Source organism: Monodelphis domestica, chromosome 5 (assembly GCF_027887165.1).
Source record: "Monodelphis domestica isolate mMonDom1 chromosome 5, mMonDom1.pri, whole genome shotgun sequence".
Taxonomy (NCBI): domain Eukaryota; kingdom Metazoa; phylum Chordata; class Mammalia; order Didelphimorphia; family Didelphidae; genus Monodelphis; species Monodelphis domestica.
The window spans coordinates 79300215-79319176 of record NC_077231.1 but is presented as its reverse complement, the minus strand read 5'-3'; the positions used below and the strand labels follow the sequence as shown (position 1 = coordinate 79319176).

Sequence of the window (18962 nt, the reverse complement as noted above, 5' to 3'; positions counted from 1 at the left end):
AAATATGTATAAATTAATCTATTGGATAAGATTCACACTAATACCAACCATTAAATCTGTTTCATCTCTGTTCTACTAGACTTCTCTTTGGCAAATTATCCTTTTAAACAACCAGACCTGTATCACCAAGTTAAAGTCCATATAAGAAAAACACAGCCTTTTTCCAATTGAGAAGATTTGGGCCAAGTTTAACTTTTTGCTGAAAAAGTTACCATGGCCTCCCATGGGTCTTTGAAGGAGTTTGCTAAATAAACGACTATGAATAGCTACTAAAAGTTAACACAAATATCACACATACAAATCCACAGATTCTTTGGACAAATTTCAATAATAAAAAAAGATCTATATTGGGTTAGGGTCAATTAATCAATAAACATTTGTTAAATTCCTGCAGTGAGCCAAGTACTGGGCTAAATGTTGGAGATATCAAGGGGGGGGAGGGGAGCAGTTTCTACCCTCAAGGAGTTCACAATCTAATTTAGGGGAGACAACCAGTGAGCTATAAACAGGATAAATGGGGGGAAAAAAATAACAGCAGGAAGGCACTGGAATTAAGACGGTTGGAGAAGGCATCCTATAGAAGGTGAGATTTCATTAGGACTTAAAGGAAGCCAAGGAGGACAGTAATGGAATAAAAGTGAGCATACTAGGCAGAAGGGACAGCCAGATAGAATGCCTGGTGCCAAGAGATGAAACCTTTTATTTGTGGAATAGCCAAGAAGTCATTGTCACTGGTGCAAAGAGGACATGGCAGGGAGCAAAATGTAAGACTGGAAAGACGGGGAGTTGAAGACACTAGGTTATGAAAAGCTTATTAGATACATGTTGGACCTGATCCTAGAAGGGACAGGGAGCCACTTGAGGTTTCAAGTTATAGGAATAGTGTGCAGTGAGGTAATGTAACATGATGAGACCTGCCCTTTAAGAAAATTATTTAGTGAATTTAGTGGCTAAATGAAGAATAGATTGGAATGGGGAGAGATCTGAGGTGGGCAGATCCACCATTAGGCTATTGCAATAGTACATGAGTTTCAGCAAAAGAACTGTTGAAGTCATCGTTCACAGCAGTGTATCTTTGGTTTTATTTGGGGGTTTTGGTTATGTATGAGTGTGCTCTTACAACAAAGACGAATTATGGTTGTGTGTTTTCTACACACATTAAAAAGGAGAGCACAGCAGGGTAGCTCAGTGGATTAAGAGCTAGGCCTAGAGATGGGAGGTCCTAGGTTCAAATCTGGTCTCAGACACTTCCCAGCTGTGTGACCCTGGGCAAGTCACTTAACCCCCATTGCCTAGCCCTTACCACTCTTCTGCCTTGGAACCAATACACAGTATGATTCCAAGACAGAAGGAGAAGTTTAAAAAAAAAAAAGGGGGGGGGTGCGCGGGATCATTCATTCATGAGGTGATGGTAATCTGAACCAGAGTGAGGGCAATATTAGAAGAGCGTATATTTGAAAGATGTTGCAAAGGTGAACTTGAAAGGCCATAGGGAGGGAGAGAGGAGAGTGTGTTAATGAGGAGTCAGGATCACTCTTAGGTAGTGAGTCTGAAGGTCTAGGAGGGGGATGTTTTCCTCTTAAGTATTAGGGTAAGAGGCAAAGAAAATGAATTCTGTTTTGGCCATGCTGAGTTTCTGTCTACTGCACAATGAATTCAAGATGTCAAAAATGCAGCTGGAAATGCAAGTCTGGAGGTTGGCAGACAGTCTGGGTCAGGAAAGGTAGTTTGGAGAACTGTCAGCATAGAGGCAGTAAATTCATGGAAGGTGATAAGATCATCAAGTGAAGGTCAAGAAGTGAAGGCCCCATGGCTAGAGGTTGTGATCTGGATGGAATCTGTTAGACTGGTAAGAAAAGAACTAGGAGAGTATAGTATCCCAAAAATCTAGAGGGAAGAGAATATCAAGAAGAGAGTGATCAACAATGTCAAAGGACACAGAAACCAAGGAGAATGAGGAATATGAAAAGGCTGCTGAATTTGTCAGCTAAGAGATTAACAGTAATTTCGGAGAGAGCAATTACAGTGGAATAAATTCAGAAGTCAGATTATAAGAAAAAAGTGGAGGTGCCTATTTATAGATGGCCTTTTCAAGGAGTTTAATTTAAAAAGGAGAAGGGATAAAGGACAACAGAATCAAGATTTAGTGGTAGTTGTAGAAGGATAAAGTGAGGATGGGAGAGACACGAGAATGTTTATAGGCAATAGGGAATAAATTTTTTAGACAGGAGGAAAGAGGATCACTTGAATAAACATCCTTGGTAAGGAATAAGGCTACTTCATCATGTGAGGGTGAGAATGTTAGTAAGCATATGAGTGCTAGAGATAGGGGAGAGAGGAGGGAGTTCATGGTGAATGACCACAATTTTATATGTAAAATATGAGGTAAGGGGGGCAGCTGGGTAGCTCAGTGGATTGAGAACCAGGCCTAGAGATGGGAGGTCCTGGGTTCAAATCTGGCCTCAGCCACTTCCTAGCTGTGTGACCCTGGGCAAGTCACTTGACCCCCATTGCCTAGCCCTTACCACTCTTCTGCCTTGGAGCCAATACACAGTATTGACTCCAAGACAGAAGGTAAGGGTTTCCCAAAAAAAAAAAAAAAAAAAAAAAAAAAAAGAGGTACGGCTATCATTTGAGAGGACAGATAGAAGAGTAACCATAGGAAGTTTAGGGAGAGATGAGAAAATTTGGAAAAGCCACTGTGGAGAATCGGAGAGTGAATTATAAGGCAGTATGTATACTAGGGTTACTTAGCAGCAGTGAAAGCCTGCTTAAGATTTTGTTATATAAATTTGTAGCAGCCCCAGTGAGAAGAGTTGCATAATTTTCTCCATCTTCATTCAGGGGCACAAATGTTGTCTCAAAGATGACAAATGGTGGGAGGGATCCAAGCCTAAGAATTATGATGTCAGTATAATGTTCAGTTAAAATAAAATGATAGAGGCACAATGGATTGAGTGCCAGGCCTAGAATCCAGAGATTCTGGGTTCAGGTCTGACCTCTGACACTTCTGAGATGTGTGATTTTGGGCAGGTCACTTAAACCCAATAGCCTAGCCCTTGCTGCTCTTCTGTCTTAGAACTGATACTAAGACAGAAGATAAGGATTGTAAATAAATAAAATAAAAATAAAATAAAATAAAATAAAGGTGACTGTCCTGGGGTCTATGCTCAAATAGGCCTATATACTGCTATTAGCCTAGTAACTCAGACAGGCAGATTAAATAACAGAGAAATAAGTGGATGTGTTTGGCTCATGCTAAAGATTATATAATCCATTCATAAATGTACCATATAATATTACTAAAAACAAAAGTGACCCTTTCTGCCCTTTGCCCCTTCCATACCCCTACCACCAAAGCTTTCCTTTCCTTTGCTTTCTTTTTTTTTTCCTTTTCCTCTTCAGAAAAAAAGTCTTTAAAACAATATTCCTCCTTGAACTATCACTGGGGTCTACAATTCATTTTAGCCTCCATATAAAGACATTCATCCCAGTAAGAAAACTATACCTTACCATGAGCCCATTCCCTAAAAATGGTAGTGGTTCATATAAAGGCTTTTTAAATGGAAGGGTATAAGTAATCATTATTGGTGTCTATACCAAATAATGCTCTCAGGTTTATGAAGCTCTTCATATTCATTATCTCATTTTGTCCTGATGACAAATCTTTAGGGTAGGCACTGCCAGAATTATCTGTTTTACAGTTAAGGAAACTAAATTCAGAAAAGCAAAGCGATCTGCCTCATGGCCAAAGGTAGAATTTGTACCCAATTCCCTCTTAATTCCAAGTCCATTATGCAATTAATTGTAAAAGGCTGAGGTTTGGGAGATAATATCCACAGTGCATCACTCACTGATCTAAAAACTATTTCTAAAGCAGGTTGAAAAATATTTTGTATCTATTTAATAATAAAAGCTGGAATTCACATTTCTTTACTTTCCCTTCTCATAATGACCTCATGAAATGGGTAGAGAAGGGAGTATTCCCATATTACAGACAAGGAAACCAAGGGCCAAAGAAGTAAAATCCCAAATCTTCCTGACTGTAAATCCAACACTTTTCCCACTCTACTAAACTATATAAGCTGTAAAAAATTAATGTATTTCTTTTTTAAAACTAATGGGGGAGAAGAGACCAGGTGGCTCAGCAGATTAAAAGCCAGGCCAAGAGACAGGAGAGCCTAGTCAAATCTGGCCTCATACACTTTCTAGCTGTTCTCCCTGGGCAAGTCACTTAATACCAATTGCCTAGCCCTTACTGCTCTTCTGCTTTGGAAATAATCATCTGGTATTGATTCTAAGACAGAAGGTAAAGGTTAAAAAAAAAAAAGAGTAATCTGTGTCAGGTCCATATCAGACTCTAAAAAAATAACTAGGAACCAAATAATGATTTGTAAAAATAAATTAACTGTATGCTCATTTCCAGCTATCTAAGAGTCCAGTGAATGGTTCTGAGTGAGGAGAATAAGTGCTTTAAGAAGGGATATTCTACAAAAGGAAAGCCGCAAGGATGATCAGGGCAAAGAATCCCCACACAATGAGGAAAGCTCAAGAAAGAGATATCAAAGAGGTAATCATTTGTTTATTATTATTTTTATTTAAAACTTTTCTCCAAAAAGTGTTCTAAATCTCTTATTATCAGAGAGATGCAAATCAAAACAACTCTGAGGTATCACCTCACACCTAGCAGATTGGCTAACATAACAGCTATGGAAAGTATGAATGCTGGAGGGGATGTGGCAAAGTAGGGACACTAATTGCTGGTGGAGTTGTGAATTAATCCAACCATTCTGGAGGGCAATTTGGAACTATGCCCAAAGGGCGATAAAAGACTGTCTGCCCTTTGATCCAGCCATAGCACTACTGGGCTTGTACCCCAAAGAGATAATAAGGAAAAAGACTTGTACAAGAATATTCATAGCTGCGCTCTTTGTGGTGGCCAAAAATTGGAAAATGAGGGGATGTCCTTCAATTGGAGAATGGCTGAACAAATTGTGGTATATGTTGGTGATGGAATACTATTGTGCTAAAAGGAATAATAAAGTGGAGGAATTCCATGGAGACTGGAACAACCTCCAGGAAGCGATGCAGAGTGAAAGGTGCAGAACCAGGAAAACATTGTACAGAGACTGATACATTGTGGTACAATCAAAGGTAATGGACTTCTCCATTAGTGTCAATGCAATGTCCCTGAACAATCTGCAGGGATCTAAAAAACACTATCCACAAGCAGAGGATAAACTGTGGGAGTAAAAACACCGACGAAAAGCAACTGTTTGACTACAGGGGTGGAGGGGATATGACTGAGGAGAGACTCTAAATGAACACTCTAATGCAAATACCAACAACAAGGAAATGGGTTTGAATCAAGAACACACGTGATACCCAGTGGAATTGCGTGTCGGCTGTGGGAGAGGTGGATGGAGGGGGGGAGGGAAGAAAAGAAAATGATCTTTGTTTCCAATGAATAATGTTTGGAAATGACCAAATAAAAATTTAAAAAAAAAATTTTTCTCCTTCCAAGGCTCAGAGCTGCAGTCACAAGCTTAAGGTGTATCTGAGGAAGAAATGAAACTTTATTCTTCCCAACTTGAAGGCCATGAAGGATCTCAAGGGCATTTTAAAGCTCATAAGAAACATTGCAAATTATAACTGAAACTGGATTTATTAAAATCTTATTCTAAACTAATTCTTCCAAATTTTATGTCAATCTTAGTAATATAACATTTATGTTGTCTAATTTTAATATAGAGGTGGCATGGGATACTGGAGTGCCGGGTATGGAGTGACCTGTGTTTGAACACCAACAAATCATTTACTGGCAACAACCTGGGATTTATTTACCAAGTAGTAGTACACTGATAAAATCAGAGTTGTCATTTATTTCCATATTTTAATAAAGAGTACTGTTTTTAAGACATTTGAGAGCCATTTCCCTAGTCATATTTTTAATGCCAATAATCTTCTGATGAAATCATATGGCTACAAGTCTCTCTATACTTAAAAAAAAAAATGAAAGTTTCACCATCTCTGAAAGCTAACATTCTGTGTACACAAGGTGCCTTCAATTCTGTTCCTTTTCTCCTCTAAATCCTCTTTAATCTGGCTCTTGAAATGACATTCAACTGAAATTTCTCTCTCCAAAATTACTGATAATCTCTTAAATTTAGCATTGGACACTGGTGATCATAGCATTGGACACTGGTAATCACCTTCTCCTAGACACATTCTCTTAAGCCCTCTCAGGTTTTTTATTCTCTATCTCAGCATCTCCCAATCTAACTGCTCTTCCCCAGTCTTCTTTTCTGGATTTCCATCCATGCATACTCACTTTTAATTCTGTCAAATGGGGTTTTCCCCAAAGATCTCTCCTGGAAACTTTTTTTCCCTCTATACTTGGTAGGCTCATCAATCCTCATGGATTCAAAAGATCTCTATGTATATGATTCTTAGATATGATTCTTAGATCTATAGACTCATCTCTTCCCAAAACTCCAATACCACATCACCAAGTGCCTATTAAAACATTTAAAATGGCCCACAATATGACAGTAAAGGAAAATAATAAATGTTGGAGAAGATGAGGTAAAAGTGGGACACCAATGCATTGCTGGTGGAGATGTGAATTAATCCAACCATTCTGGAAGGCAATTCGGAATGATGCCCAAAGGACTTTTTAAAAGATTGCATACCAGTGGAAACACCGAGAAAAAGCAACTGCCTGAATACAAAGATTGAGGGGACATGACAGAGGATAGACTCTAAATGAACACTCTAATGCAAATACTATCAACAAAGCAATGGGTTCAAATCAAGAAAACATCTAATGCCCAGTGGACTTACGCGTCGGCTATGGGGGGTTGGGGGGGGGAGGAAAAGAAAATGATCTATGTCTTTAACGAATAATGCTTGGAAATGACCAAATAAAATATATTTAAAAAAAAAAAAAAAGATTGCATACCCCTTAATACAGCTATACCACCACTGGGTTTGTACCCCAAAGTTGCACTTTGTGGTGGCAAAAAAAATTGGAAAATGAGGAGGTATCCCTTGATTAGGAAATAGCTGAAGAAATTGTGGTATATGATGGTGATAGAATACAATTATGCCATAAGGAATGATGATCTGGAGGATTTCAATATGAACTAGAATAACCTCAGTGAACTGATACAGAGTGAAATGAGCAGAACCAAGAGAACATGGTACACAGAAAGCGAAACACTGTGAAACTATCCAATGTAACGTACTTTACTACTGGTAGCAATGCAATAATCTAGGACGCTCCTGAAGGATTTATGAGGAAAAATGCTATCCACAATGAAAGAAAGAACTATGAGAGTAGAAATGCAAAAGCAAAACATATGACTTATCACTTGTATATATGGGTATATGATTTGGGGTTTGGGCTTTAAAAGATCACTCTATAGCAAAAATGAAAAATATGGAAATAGGTATAAAGTGATAACATTTGGACAATCCAGTGGAATTACTTGTTGGCTCTGGGAGGGGGAAGGGAAAGAAAATGAATCATGTAAACATGGAAAAACATTTTTTAAATAAATAAAAAATAAAATAAAATGAAGGCCAATAAGAAACATTCCAAAATTGAACTCACTATCTTTCCCCCAAAACTTCCTTACTGCTATCAAAGGCACCACCAACCCTGATTCTAGTAACTTAGGTTCATACCCTGGAACGTCATGGGGCTTGAGTTCCAGACCTAGATTCAGGTACACCGAAGGTTCAGATCTGGCCTCACACACTCAATAGCTGGGTGACCTTGAATGATTAAGTTGGAAGTCAGACTACAGAGGATTAAGAAAAGATTAACAAGAAAATATGTGGAAGTACAGATTGATGACTTCAGTTTAGCCACAAAAGAGGGGGGAAAGACAGGAAGACAGATAGCAGAGATTGACAGAAAATAGGGCATGGGCATTATAGGTAGTAGGGAAGCTGATAGGGAAAGGCAAAAGTTAAGGAATAGGTTGGGGCAATAAATAAAGGATGCAATCTGCTGGAGAAAAGGACAGAATAGGATCATTTGAGATCATGTTTGCCTTGGCAAAGAGAAGGGCCATCCTTTATGTGAAACAAGTAAAGAAAGGGACAGTGGCAAAAGGAAATCTGAAAGATATGGGATGAGAAAAGAGAAGAGAGAGTCTCAGCAAATGACCTCATTTTTTTCAGTGAAATATGTGGCAAGATTCTCAGCTGAAAGTATGGGGGAAGGGGAACTATAAGAGACTTGAGGAGGGAGACAGTCTAGAAAAGTCTCTGTGGTGATTGGAAGAATAAATCAATTAGGGAGACAGTTAGGGTCAGTTGAGAACAAGCACAAAAATTTATAGTGTACCTATCCAAATAGGACAATTCTGAGATTTCTTCAGTTTCACTCAGCACCAAGTAGGAACAAAATTAAGAGAAGGGAAAAATGCTAGGATGAGGTTTGGAAAGCCAAAACCATGGCCAGAACTGGGAGAGGGAGCTCAAGAGAAAGGGATGTAGTAGAGTTGAAGTGATTGATTCCTACAAGTATCAAGGTAGGGAAAAGAGATAGATTGTGCCTGTGCAGGGCTGATGGGCTGGGTTAAGAACTAGGGGTAAAGGGTCTGGAGGTCATTCTGAGAGCAAAATAAAGAGTTTGGGGTTTGCAAGGTAGAGCAAGAGGTAGAATGACAATTTCTTGTGTTCAGATAAGGAAATGCCATTTATTTTTAATAAACCTCACTGAACTTCATTTTGATCAGATATGGGAATTTACTAAGTTTACTCAGTAAACTTGACTTTCTTTTACTTCTAAGATCAAACCTGAGCTCCCATGTGGTATTTAAAGCTGTTTACAACATTGACTTTCTTTACACATTACGAGCTCCCATGAATTGTGACCATATCATCCTGCTTGCTGTTCCTGACACAATATAATCCATCCTTTGTTCTGAATTCCCTCCCTCCTCACCTCTGACTCTCGGAAGACCTTTGCTGCTCCTAAGGTTGCTGGCACTTCCCTTTGATATCTACTTTGTTGTAGATATATACTTATACTTAGATATAAGACTGCTTACTGTTAGGATGCAAGCTCTTTAAGGACAAGGGGTTGTATTCACTTTCTTTGTGTTCTTAGAGCTTGACAGTGTCTTGAATTTAATAAGCACTTAAAAGAGTACTTATTAAGAAGGTATGAACTTTAAAATTACTCTCTCCTCCTTAATTCCTTCTCTCTATATTAATTAAAATCACCATAATTAACAGCTGACTTGGATATTTTATTATTTGGGACATCCCATGGTGACCAATAATTAATTTAGATTTTAAGTCACAACTATAAAATTATCCTTACAAAGGTCAGTGATGTAAAAAAATAAATAGTTTTAAAAACGATTATACTGTGGTTGTAGATTATTGCATCTATACTTTTCATGTATAAAAGAGCTCCTAGGGGGCAGCTGGGTAGCTCAGTGGATTGAGAACCAGGCCTAGAGACAGGAGGTCCTAGGTTCAAATCTGGCCTCAGCCACTTCCTAGCTGTGTGACCCTGGGCAAGTCACTTGACCCCCATTGCCTAGCCCTTACCATTCTTCTGCCTTGGAGCCAATACACAGTATTGACTCCAAGATGGAAGGTAAGGGTTTAAAAAAAAAATAAAAAAAAATAAAAAAAATAAAAGAGCTCCTAGTCAATGAGAGACCATAAACCCTGATAGCAAAAGCTGTCTGATAAGAGTAAGAGCTTGCATGTTTCTAACCCTTTCACATCCATCATCTCATTTGATTCTTATGACATTCCTGTGAGGTAAAAACCAAAATAACTAATTAGAGACCATGTAAAATGGAAACTTTTTTCAGAGAAGGAAACCTAACCTCCAAAATTTGAATGAAACTGCAAAGCAAGTAGCAAAGAAGAATTCCATCCTCAAGCTTCTGACTGGTTCCATCACCTACCTCTCTGTATTTACTTCCTACAACTTTTAGCCCAACACACTACATTACACTAGGCATTTTTAAAATGTGTTGACTGATTCTGACATCGAAACCAAGGAGCTCTAATTCTGAACACTAGTGACCAAAAGGGTTTGATAGATTAATCTAAAAGGAACATTAGACAAAAATCACTTTAAATCTCTCACTTTAATCATTATAAAAACTCATATTTATATTGAATTTTAATGCTTATAAAACACTTTCATCAAAACAAACCCCGAAAGTAGGAAAATGCAAGTATTATTGTCCCCTTTGGTTAGAGAAATTAGTCATAAAGGTTAAATGACTTGTCCAGAGTCACACAGCTAATGCCACTAGGCTTCAAAAGTAACAATTTTCAAAATAAGCATTAAAACAGGAAATATCATATATAGTATTTTATGAAAGCACTGTCTTCAAAACAATCCAGTGAGGCAGACAGAATAAACACTATAATCATCATTTGTTAGGAGTAGGTCTAATGGGCAGGCACCCTAAGGCATTAAGAGTCACAGAACTGCTAACAAAAGGTTTGTTTAGTTCTAACCCAAGAAAGTATATCTATTGAAGAAAGATACAGTAGCATTTAACTCAGGGAAACTCAGTTCCCACACCTTCAAGTGGACGAATGTCCACTTTAATGTCCTTAGGTGGCCAGGAGGGAAGGCACAACTTGAGCCTTGCCTCAGCCAACCAGCTTTGTCAGCCCAGCCTGTCCTGTGTACTGGGTCTATCACACCATTTTACATTAGTAGTGTGTCCAGAAGTCATCAGTTGCCTCCAATTAGCAAAATACTTTTCTTCTGAATTAACTTCAAGTGGTTTTACATAAATTGTTCTCAAAACCTCCCTAATGAAGTAGAAATTGGGCCAAGTGGTTAAATGGCTTGACTAGGGAAGAAAAAAAAAAGATTTTAAGATATGGTTGGGCAGGTGTTCTCTTCCCTGATTAGGAATGGTATTCTTGCCCATTCTTAGTATTCATCCATGGTGCCATGAACAAGACAGGTATTGACATGTTTGCAGTAGCAAAGAGCGTAGCAGCATCACTTAAATGAAGTTAAAGGTTTCAAAATGTGAGCAAGGAGATAATCTCTATTCCCCAGATGGAGGCTGCTAAGAACTACTCTGTAGTCCAACTGCCTGACTCTCCTTTCCACAATCACACTAGTACTAGTCACCAACTCTCAAAATTAAAATAAACACATAAATAAATAAATCCTACAACTAAAGGAAACACGGAGAGGCCTAGACCAGGAGGTTATATGCCATCTTGTCCACCCTTTTGCCTTTCCTAAATTATCTGTAAGTAAAGCTAATGGAAAAAGTGGGATGTGGAGTGAGGGGATCTGGATTCAAATTCTGATGATGCTAGGTGACCTTGGGCAAATCAATACACTCTTTGGACCCTACTTTCCTCCTCTGTAGAAGGAATTAAATTAGATGACTTCTAAGCCTGTGATACTATATTTTTAATATTTGTAGCATTCTAGTTTGTTTTTTCTGAAAGCTGAGCAAACAATGGACACCTATAAGGAAACAACTTTACACTAATGCTGTCAGTAATTTACCTCAAACTGACTGGCTACAAAACAAAATGAAACTTTTAGTTAATCATTTATCTGGATCTCCATTCAATCTGCCCAATCTTTGTGATGCAACAAACAGTAAAATTTATTTTAATCTCATTTTTAGCCACAATTATCCAGTTTAAATAAGTAAAATAAAAAAGACCATGAAACACTAAATTTGATATTACATAGGTTTTTCAAGTTTATAAAATACTTTATAAACATCCAGTTTAAGTTAAAGTTAAGATAAAAGGTTGCCCAAACCTTTTATCACTTTGCAGCTACTGAAATTAGACACAACATGAAATCTCTCACACAGACACACACATACTCCTACCTTCATCATCATCCTCTTTTTCTTTGTCCTCCAGGGCCTGTTTTTCCAGCTGTTTGACTACCTCATTGATAGAAGTCCCCGATTCTCCCTCCGTTTCCTGTTGTCCTGCCGGTTAAATAATGTTGTATAAATCAAACATCACTGACAATAGCTAAAAACCAAACACAAGGCATCCTAGAGTATAAATTTTCTAAATAACCCCACTCTCAAGTTCAGAAAAACAGAATATCATGAAATGTAGGGCAACTAGTGGGATTCTTTAATGTTAACAATTAAAATTAGTAACATCATATTGAAAAATAAAACCAACAAGCATTTACTAAGTGATTATTATATGCCAAGCACTGTGTTAAGGATTGGGGATACAAAGACAAGAGTCAAACAACTGTCACCCTCAAGAGGCTTACATTTTCTAATGTCATGTATACATTTACAAAACATTCACATTTTGGTACAAAACAAATGCTCTGTAGGAAAGATACTAGCAGCTGTAAAGGTAAAGGAGGAAAGGACAGACCAGTAAAGAGTCCCAAGAAGGAATTCCAAGAGGTGGAGGTGAAAAGGAAAAGCATTCCAGGCAAAGCAACGGTGCAGAAGCATGGAGGTGATAAACGGACTGTTGCAAGTCATGCATGGCATTTAAGGTAGCATGGCAGTACCTCAGAGTAGACAGAGGAGCATGAGGAATGCCAAGACTGGAGAGGCAAGAAAAGATGGATCATGAAAAGCTTTCTGAGCTAATGGAGAGTAGTGACTCAACAAAATGTACTGAGTAATTTGAATGTCATGAACATTGTCAGACAGTGCTTTGGGAAAATTATTCTGGCAGCTGTGGAGGGGACAGATTGGAGTATAAAGGACTATAAAGTCCAAGCAAGAGAAGGAAAAAGACATTGTAGGCATTGAAGGCAGAAACATTGTAGAAGCAAGCCTAAGAGATTTAGAAACTATTTGGTCATATGGGGGTAAAGAAGAGACAGGAGTCAAAGACAATGTCTCAAGGTTAGTGAATCTGAGAGATTAGAAGAATTTGATGGTGCCTTCCACAGTAACAGGAATATTAAAAAGATGAGCAAGTTTGAAGAGAAAGATAATGAATGAATTCTATTTTGGATTAGAGGAGTCCGAGTTAACTACGAGACATTCATTTTGAAATGTCCAAAACGCAGTTATGAGAGAGGACGATAGGTCAAAAGAGAAGTCTATAATTTAGAAGTCATCTGCAAAAAGGTGATAACTTTTCCCATGAAAGTTGTAGAGTTTTAAAAAAGGGAAAGAGGACCCAAGATAATCTTCAATTCCCAGTCAGTGAGAATGCGCTAAATGTTTAGAACAGCTGCTGAGATGAGTAGAATAATCAATTAGGGAGGAAGAAGCCCTGCTGGACTGAGGACCCAGTTGAGTCTATTTAACAAATTATTAGGTAACATCATTTATTCACCAATTCAATAAATATTTACCATCTATTTGTACAACATAGGTGCTAGCATTCAGTCCAATGGAAGATAAAAACAAAAGACAGATGGGGGCATTAGGTGGCTCAATAGATTGAGAACCAGGTACAGAGACAGGAGGTCCTAGGTTCAAATCTGGCCTCAGAAACTTCCTGGCTGGGTGATGCTGGGCAAGTCATTTAACCTCTCACTGCCCAGTCCTTACCACTCTTCTGCCTTGGAACCACTACAGAGTATTGATTCTTTTTTTTTTTAAACCTTTATCTTCTGTCTTAGAATCAATACTCTGTAGTGGTTCCAAAGCAGAAGAGTGGTAAGGGATAGGCAATGGGAGTCAAAGAGACTTGCCCAGGATCACACAGCTAGGAAATGTCTGAGGCCATATTTGAACCCAGGACCTCCCATCTCTGGGCCTGGCTCTCAATCCATTAAGCCCACCCAGCTGCCCCCACAGTACTGATTTTAAGACAGAAGGTAAGGGTTCTTAAAAAATGACATAAGGATTTTTTCTCAAGAGGCTTACACTCTAGTTAAGAATGGATAAAAACTATTTAAAAAGTCATATAAAATACCATATGATAAAGGCCCAAATGAGTAGTTGAAGATAATAAATGCCATACAAGTCTGAAGGAAGATCAATGAAGATGAGACTGGTCGGGAAGGAGGTGCCAGAGCTAAGCTATAAAAGGAATAGGTAGGAAAATACTAGCAGTACATCTTATAATTCTATTCAAGGGACATTTATAGGGGTGGAACCAAGATGGTAGAGAAGATTTGTACACTGCCTCATCTGATCTCTACCAAATTACTCTCCAAAAAAGTATGAATTCTGGAGCAGTATAACCCATAAAAAGACATGGTGAAGTAATTTTTCAGTTCAAAACAACTTAGAAGGTGCTCACTTTGGCAGTACATATACCAAAACAACTTAAAAGACCGGCACAAAGGATCTAGTGCACTGGGGTGTAGGTGGAACGTAATGCACTGGAGCAGATCCCACCATGGCATTAGGCTTTGGGTACAGCTAAGGCAGTGGGAAAGACTTCCAGAACTCGGTGCTTAGAAGGAGATTCCAGGGGTCTCTTTGCTGACTCTGTGTGTAAGCCTCTTGTCATATTGCTCAAACACAGAACCAGGTCCCAATCTCAGATGAGGAGGAGCTAGCAGAAACCAACACTTTGACCACAGAGGAGCAAGAAACCCTGGTCACAATTCTAAGGGGAATGGAGGGGTGGGGGAGAAAACTTGAGGTCACTCACAGACCAGAGCACAGGCCAAGAGAGCACTAAAAACATATCTCCTCACATTATACCATGTTGGGAGAAATGAAAACAGATAGATCCCCAGGGCCAGCTCTGAAGGCTGAAAAGCTGAAAATGAAAAATGAAAAAAGCTGAAAAGCACAAAACCTGAAACTTGGAATAGTGCTCCCTTCATCACATTTACACGGCCCAACTTTAACAGTTTTTTTTTTAAATAAAAGAAAAAAATTGAAAATAAACAACATCTGAAGAAACTTAACAAAGAAAGTTATTTTGGCAACAGGGAAGACCAAAACATAAATTCAGAAGACAATAAGGTCAACAGTGTTGCCTCCAAGAAAAATATTAATTGCTCAAGCTCAAAAAGGATTAATGCAAATCTAGCCTCAGCCACTTCCTAGCTGTGTAAGAGTTAAAAAAAAAAACACAAAACAAACAAAAAAAACAGAATTAATGGAGGAGCTCAAAAAGGATTTCAAAAATCAAATAAGAGGTAGAAGAAAAATTAGGAAAAGAAATGAGTGATTCAGGAAAATCATGAAAAAAGAGTCAATGACTTGGTAAAGGAGGTACAAAAAAAATACTGAAGAAACCAAATACCTTAAAAAACAGAATAGGTTAATTGGTAAAAGAGGTATAAAAATTTGCTGAGGAAAAGAATTTTTTACAAAGTAGAACTGGTCAAATGGAAAAGGAGGTACAAAAGCTCACTCAAGAAAACTATGCCTCAGGGCAGCAGGTGGCTCAATGAGAGCCACCTAGAGCAGGGAGGTCCTAGGTTCAAATCTGATCTCAGGTACTTCCTAGCTGTGTGACCCTGGGCAAGTTACTTAACTCCCCTTGCCTTGAATATGATGGGATGATACAAAATGACCACCCTTCTGCCTTGGAACCAATACACAGTATTGATTCTTAGATAGAAGATAAGTGCTTAAAAAAAATTTTTTTAAAGAAAAGAAAACCATACCTCAAAAATTAGAATTCAATAAGTAGAAGCTAATGATTTCATGAGACATCAAGAAACAATGTCAAAAGAATTTTTAAAAAATAGAAGAAAATGTGAACTATCTCATGGGAAAAATTAGAACAATTAGAAAATAAATCTCAGAGAGGTAATCTAATAGTTATTGGACTACCTGAAAGTCATGATCAAAAAAAGGGCTTAGACATCTTTCAAGAAATTATCAAGGAAAATTGCCCTGATATTTTGGAACCAGAGAACAAAATAGAAACTGAAAGAATCCACTGACCACCTCCTGAAAGAGACTCCAAAAAGATTAACTCCCAGGAATATTATAGTCAAATTCCACAATTCCCGGGTCAAGAAGAAAATATTGTAAGTGGTCAAAAAGAAACAATTCAAATATCATGGAGTCATAGTACATTAAAGGATTGGAGGGCCTGAAATAGGATATTCCAGGAGGCAAAGGAACTACAATTTCAAAGAAAAATCACTTACCCAGCAAAACCAAGCATAATCCTTAAGGGGAAAAAAATGAGTATTCAATGAAATAAAGGACTTTCCAATATTTTTTATGAAAAGCCCAGAGCTGAGTGGCAAATCTGACTCTCAAATATAAGGCTCAAGAGAATCATAAAAAAGTAAAAAGAAAAGAGAAATCAAAAGATATTCAATGAGATTAAACTGTATACATCCCTTCATAGGGAGGTGATTCTTGTTAACACTACAACCTAGTTATTATTAAGGCAGTTAGGAGTATACATAGACAGAGGGCAAGGATCTGAGTTGAACATGATGGGATGATATAAACTAAAATAAAACTAAGGCATGAGAAAGAAGAACACATTGAGAGGCGGAGGAAGGTAAAAATAGAATGAAATAAATTATTGCACATAAAAGAGGCATGAAAGGGTATTGGAAGGTGGGCGAGGAGCATGCAAACTTTACTCTCATCAGAATTGGCTCAATGAGGGAAGAATATACACAACCAATTGGGCATAGAGAAAGCTATCTTACCCAAAGAGGAAAGTAGGAGGGGGAAGCGGATAAGAGAAGGGGAGACTGGGCTGACAGAAAAGAAGGCAAACTGGAGTAGGCGGAGGTCAGAAACTAAGGGATAAATAAGATGGAGAGTAATGATGCAAAATTTGTTTTACAAGTCTCTCTAATACAGACCTCATTTCTCAAATACATAGAGAAATGAGTTTAATATTTAAGAATACAAGTCATTTCCCAATTGATAAACAATAAGGCTATCAATGGGCAGTTCTCAGGCAAAGTTCTCTATAGTTATGCCAAAAAAATGCTCTAAATCACTATTAAATAAATTCTCATTTAAAAAACTGAGTTGTGATCCTATTCCTATCAGATTGGTGATTATGACAGAAAAGGAAAATGACAAAACTTGGAGGGGATATGGGAAAGTTGAGACAAGAATGTACTGTTGGGGGAGTTGTAAACTGATTCAATCATTCTGGAAAGCAATTTGGACATATGCCCAAAAGACTATAACAGCACATATCCTTTGACCCAGCCATTACTAGGTTTGTATCCCAAAGAGATATAAAAAAAAGGGGGGTGGGGGGGAGACCTATATGCACAAAAATATTTTTTAAAAGAATTGGAAAGTGAAGGTACCATCAATTGGGAAATGGCTGGGTAAAATACAATACATGGTTGTAATGGAATACTGTATTATGCTATAAGAAATGACAAGCAGGAGGAGCTCAGAAAAACCTATAAGTTACATGAACTGAAGCAGAATAAAATAAACAGAACCAGGAGAACACTGTACACAGTGACAGGAAAACTGTAACAACAGTCAATAACTTGGCTATTCTTAGCAATACAACAATGTGAAACTTAAAATTTCTCAGACTCTACCTTGGAACATTTGGTTAAGGTATTCTCCATTTTAAACAATGAAGATACTTGGTCAGGAATGTATTAAGAACTTTACATTACTCCACCCATACTTAGGCATACTTTAGGGGAAGATAAAGTTGTAAACTTTTGATGGAACAATGAGAAAAAGTCCCCAACCCATATAGTGAGGCAAAAGCCCTTAAGCTAGGTCTAGTTTTAGATCTAATACAAAAAGGTGCTAAGGACCTATGAAGGTCAAATTAATCACTAAAAGGCCAAGCAACTTTCAAAGGGTAAGCTTAGCAAAGAGGTGTGAAGTACTCAGAAGATATAATCTACCCAGAGAAGGTGAGAACAAAAGAGTGGTGAAAACTAAGAATGGGCAGTCCTAGGAAAAGGGTCTACTATGATTGGTAGTTGTGAACATTTAGAGGAGGTGACCAGAGAAATTTTTCTTTAAAAGGAAAGAGCTTGAGCCCTCCCTCTGGAGGGAGTTCAGCTTTGAAAGCTGAATTGGAGGTCAGGAGCTGGTCTCTCTGAACACTAGAGCTTGCTTGGACCTATCTTGTGGTGAATGATTAAGGTCTGACTAGTCTCTCTTAAAGCTCAGGCCTAGGCCCTTTCCTACTATTTCCTCTGCCTCTCTCTCTCCCTTCCCTTAATTCCTTCATTTGTATTAATTTAAATGTCCATAAAACCCAGCTGACTTGGGTATTTCATATTTGGGAATTTTCCCCATGGCAACCACTTATTTTTTATTTAACTCAAGACACTAAAATTTATCTTTACAGTTTGGGCAATTCAAAGTCTTGAAACCCACATTTTCGCGGTCACAACAATCCAAAAGAACTTATGATAAAAAATGCCATGTGCTTCCAGAATGAAGAACCAATAGTCTGGTGGAGTAATAGGAAGCAATATAATAGTGAGTTTCCTTCTCTACACCTAAAAAACTAATTCCAGAAAATGCACCAGACATAATCCTGATAGAGAAATCCAAAAGTCACAGTTAGCTACTTGCCCTGCCAAAATCAACTTACTGAGACCGAAAGATTTGCAGGCAATGAGTATAAAGTTAGACCAGGAGTATACTACCCACATGTAGCACAGTGCCCTGAGAAACGATATGAATATGGGTAAGAGGAGATACTAGATCTACAGTATGCTGGCACCACCAAACCCATATACAAAAGGAAAGATACTCATTGGAAACTTTATCAGCAGCTTCCCAGTTCTGAATCACAGAACCAGGGGTGATGTTCCCAGGTAAAGGGCCTTTGACTTTTCACCAAGAAAGGAGGAAGTTCAAAAGTAAGCTATAGAAGTGATTCAGGATCCAGAAGCAAAATAGGGTCTCATTTCCAGTAGTTAGTCCAGCCTGCAAAGGAATAAGCAAGGGAAGAATCCCAAACCAAAAGGAAGCCTACATCCCGTCAGCCTCAACCAACAAAGCTTTCCAGCTGGCTGATAGCACCTGCAACTAGCACCTCACTATAGCACCTCTCTACTGTTGTTCAAATTCAAACCCTGGCCAGAAACTTGCAAAGCTCAG

The 18962-nt window shown here is 38.1% G+C and overlaps 1 protein-coding gene across 1 annotated transcript in view; it reads right to left on the bottom strand.

Moving 5' to 3' along the window:
- The window catches only part of METAP2 (methionyl aminopeptidase 2), a 63696-nt gene that overhangs the window by 36491 nt on the left and 8243 nt on the right, over window positions 1-18962 (bottom strand). The window contains exon 2 of the mRNA XM_056798660.1: window positions 11868-11972. Coding sequence (XP_056654638.1) covers window positions 11868-11972 — 105 coding nt within the window. The remainder of the gene's footprint in view (window positions 1-11867; window positions 11973-18962) is intronic.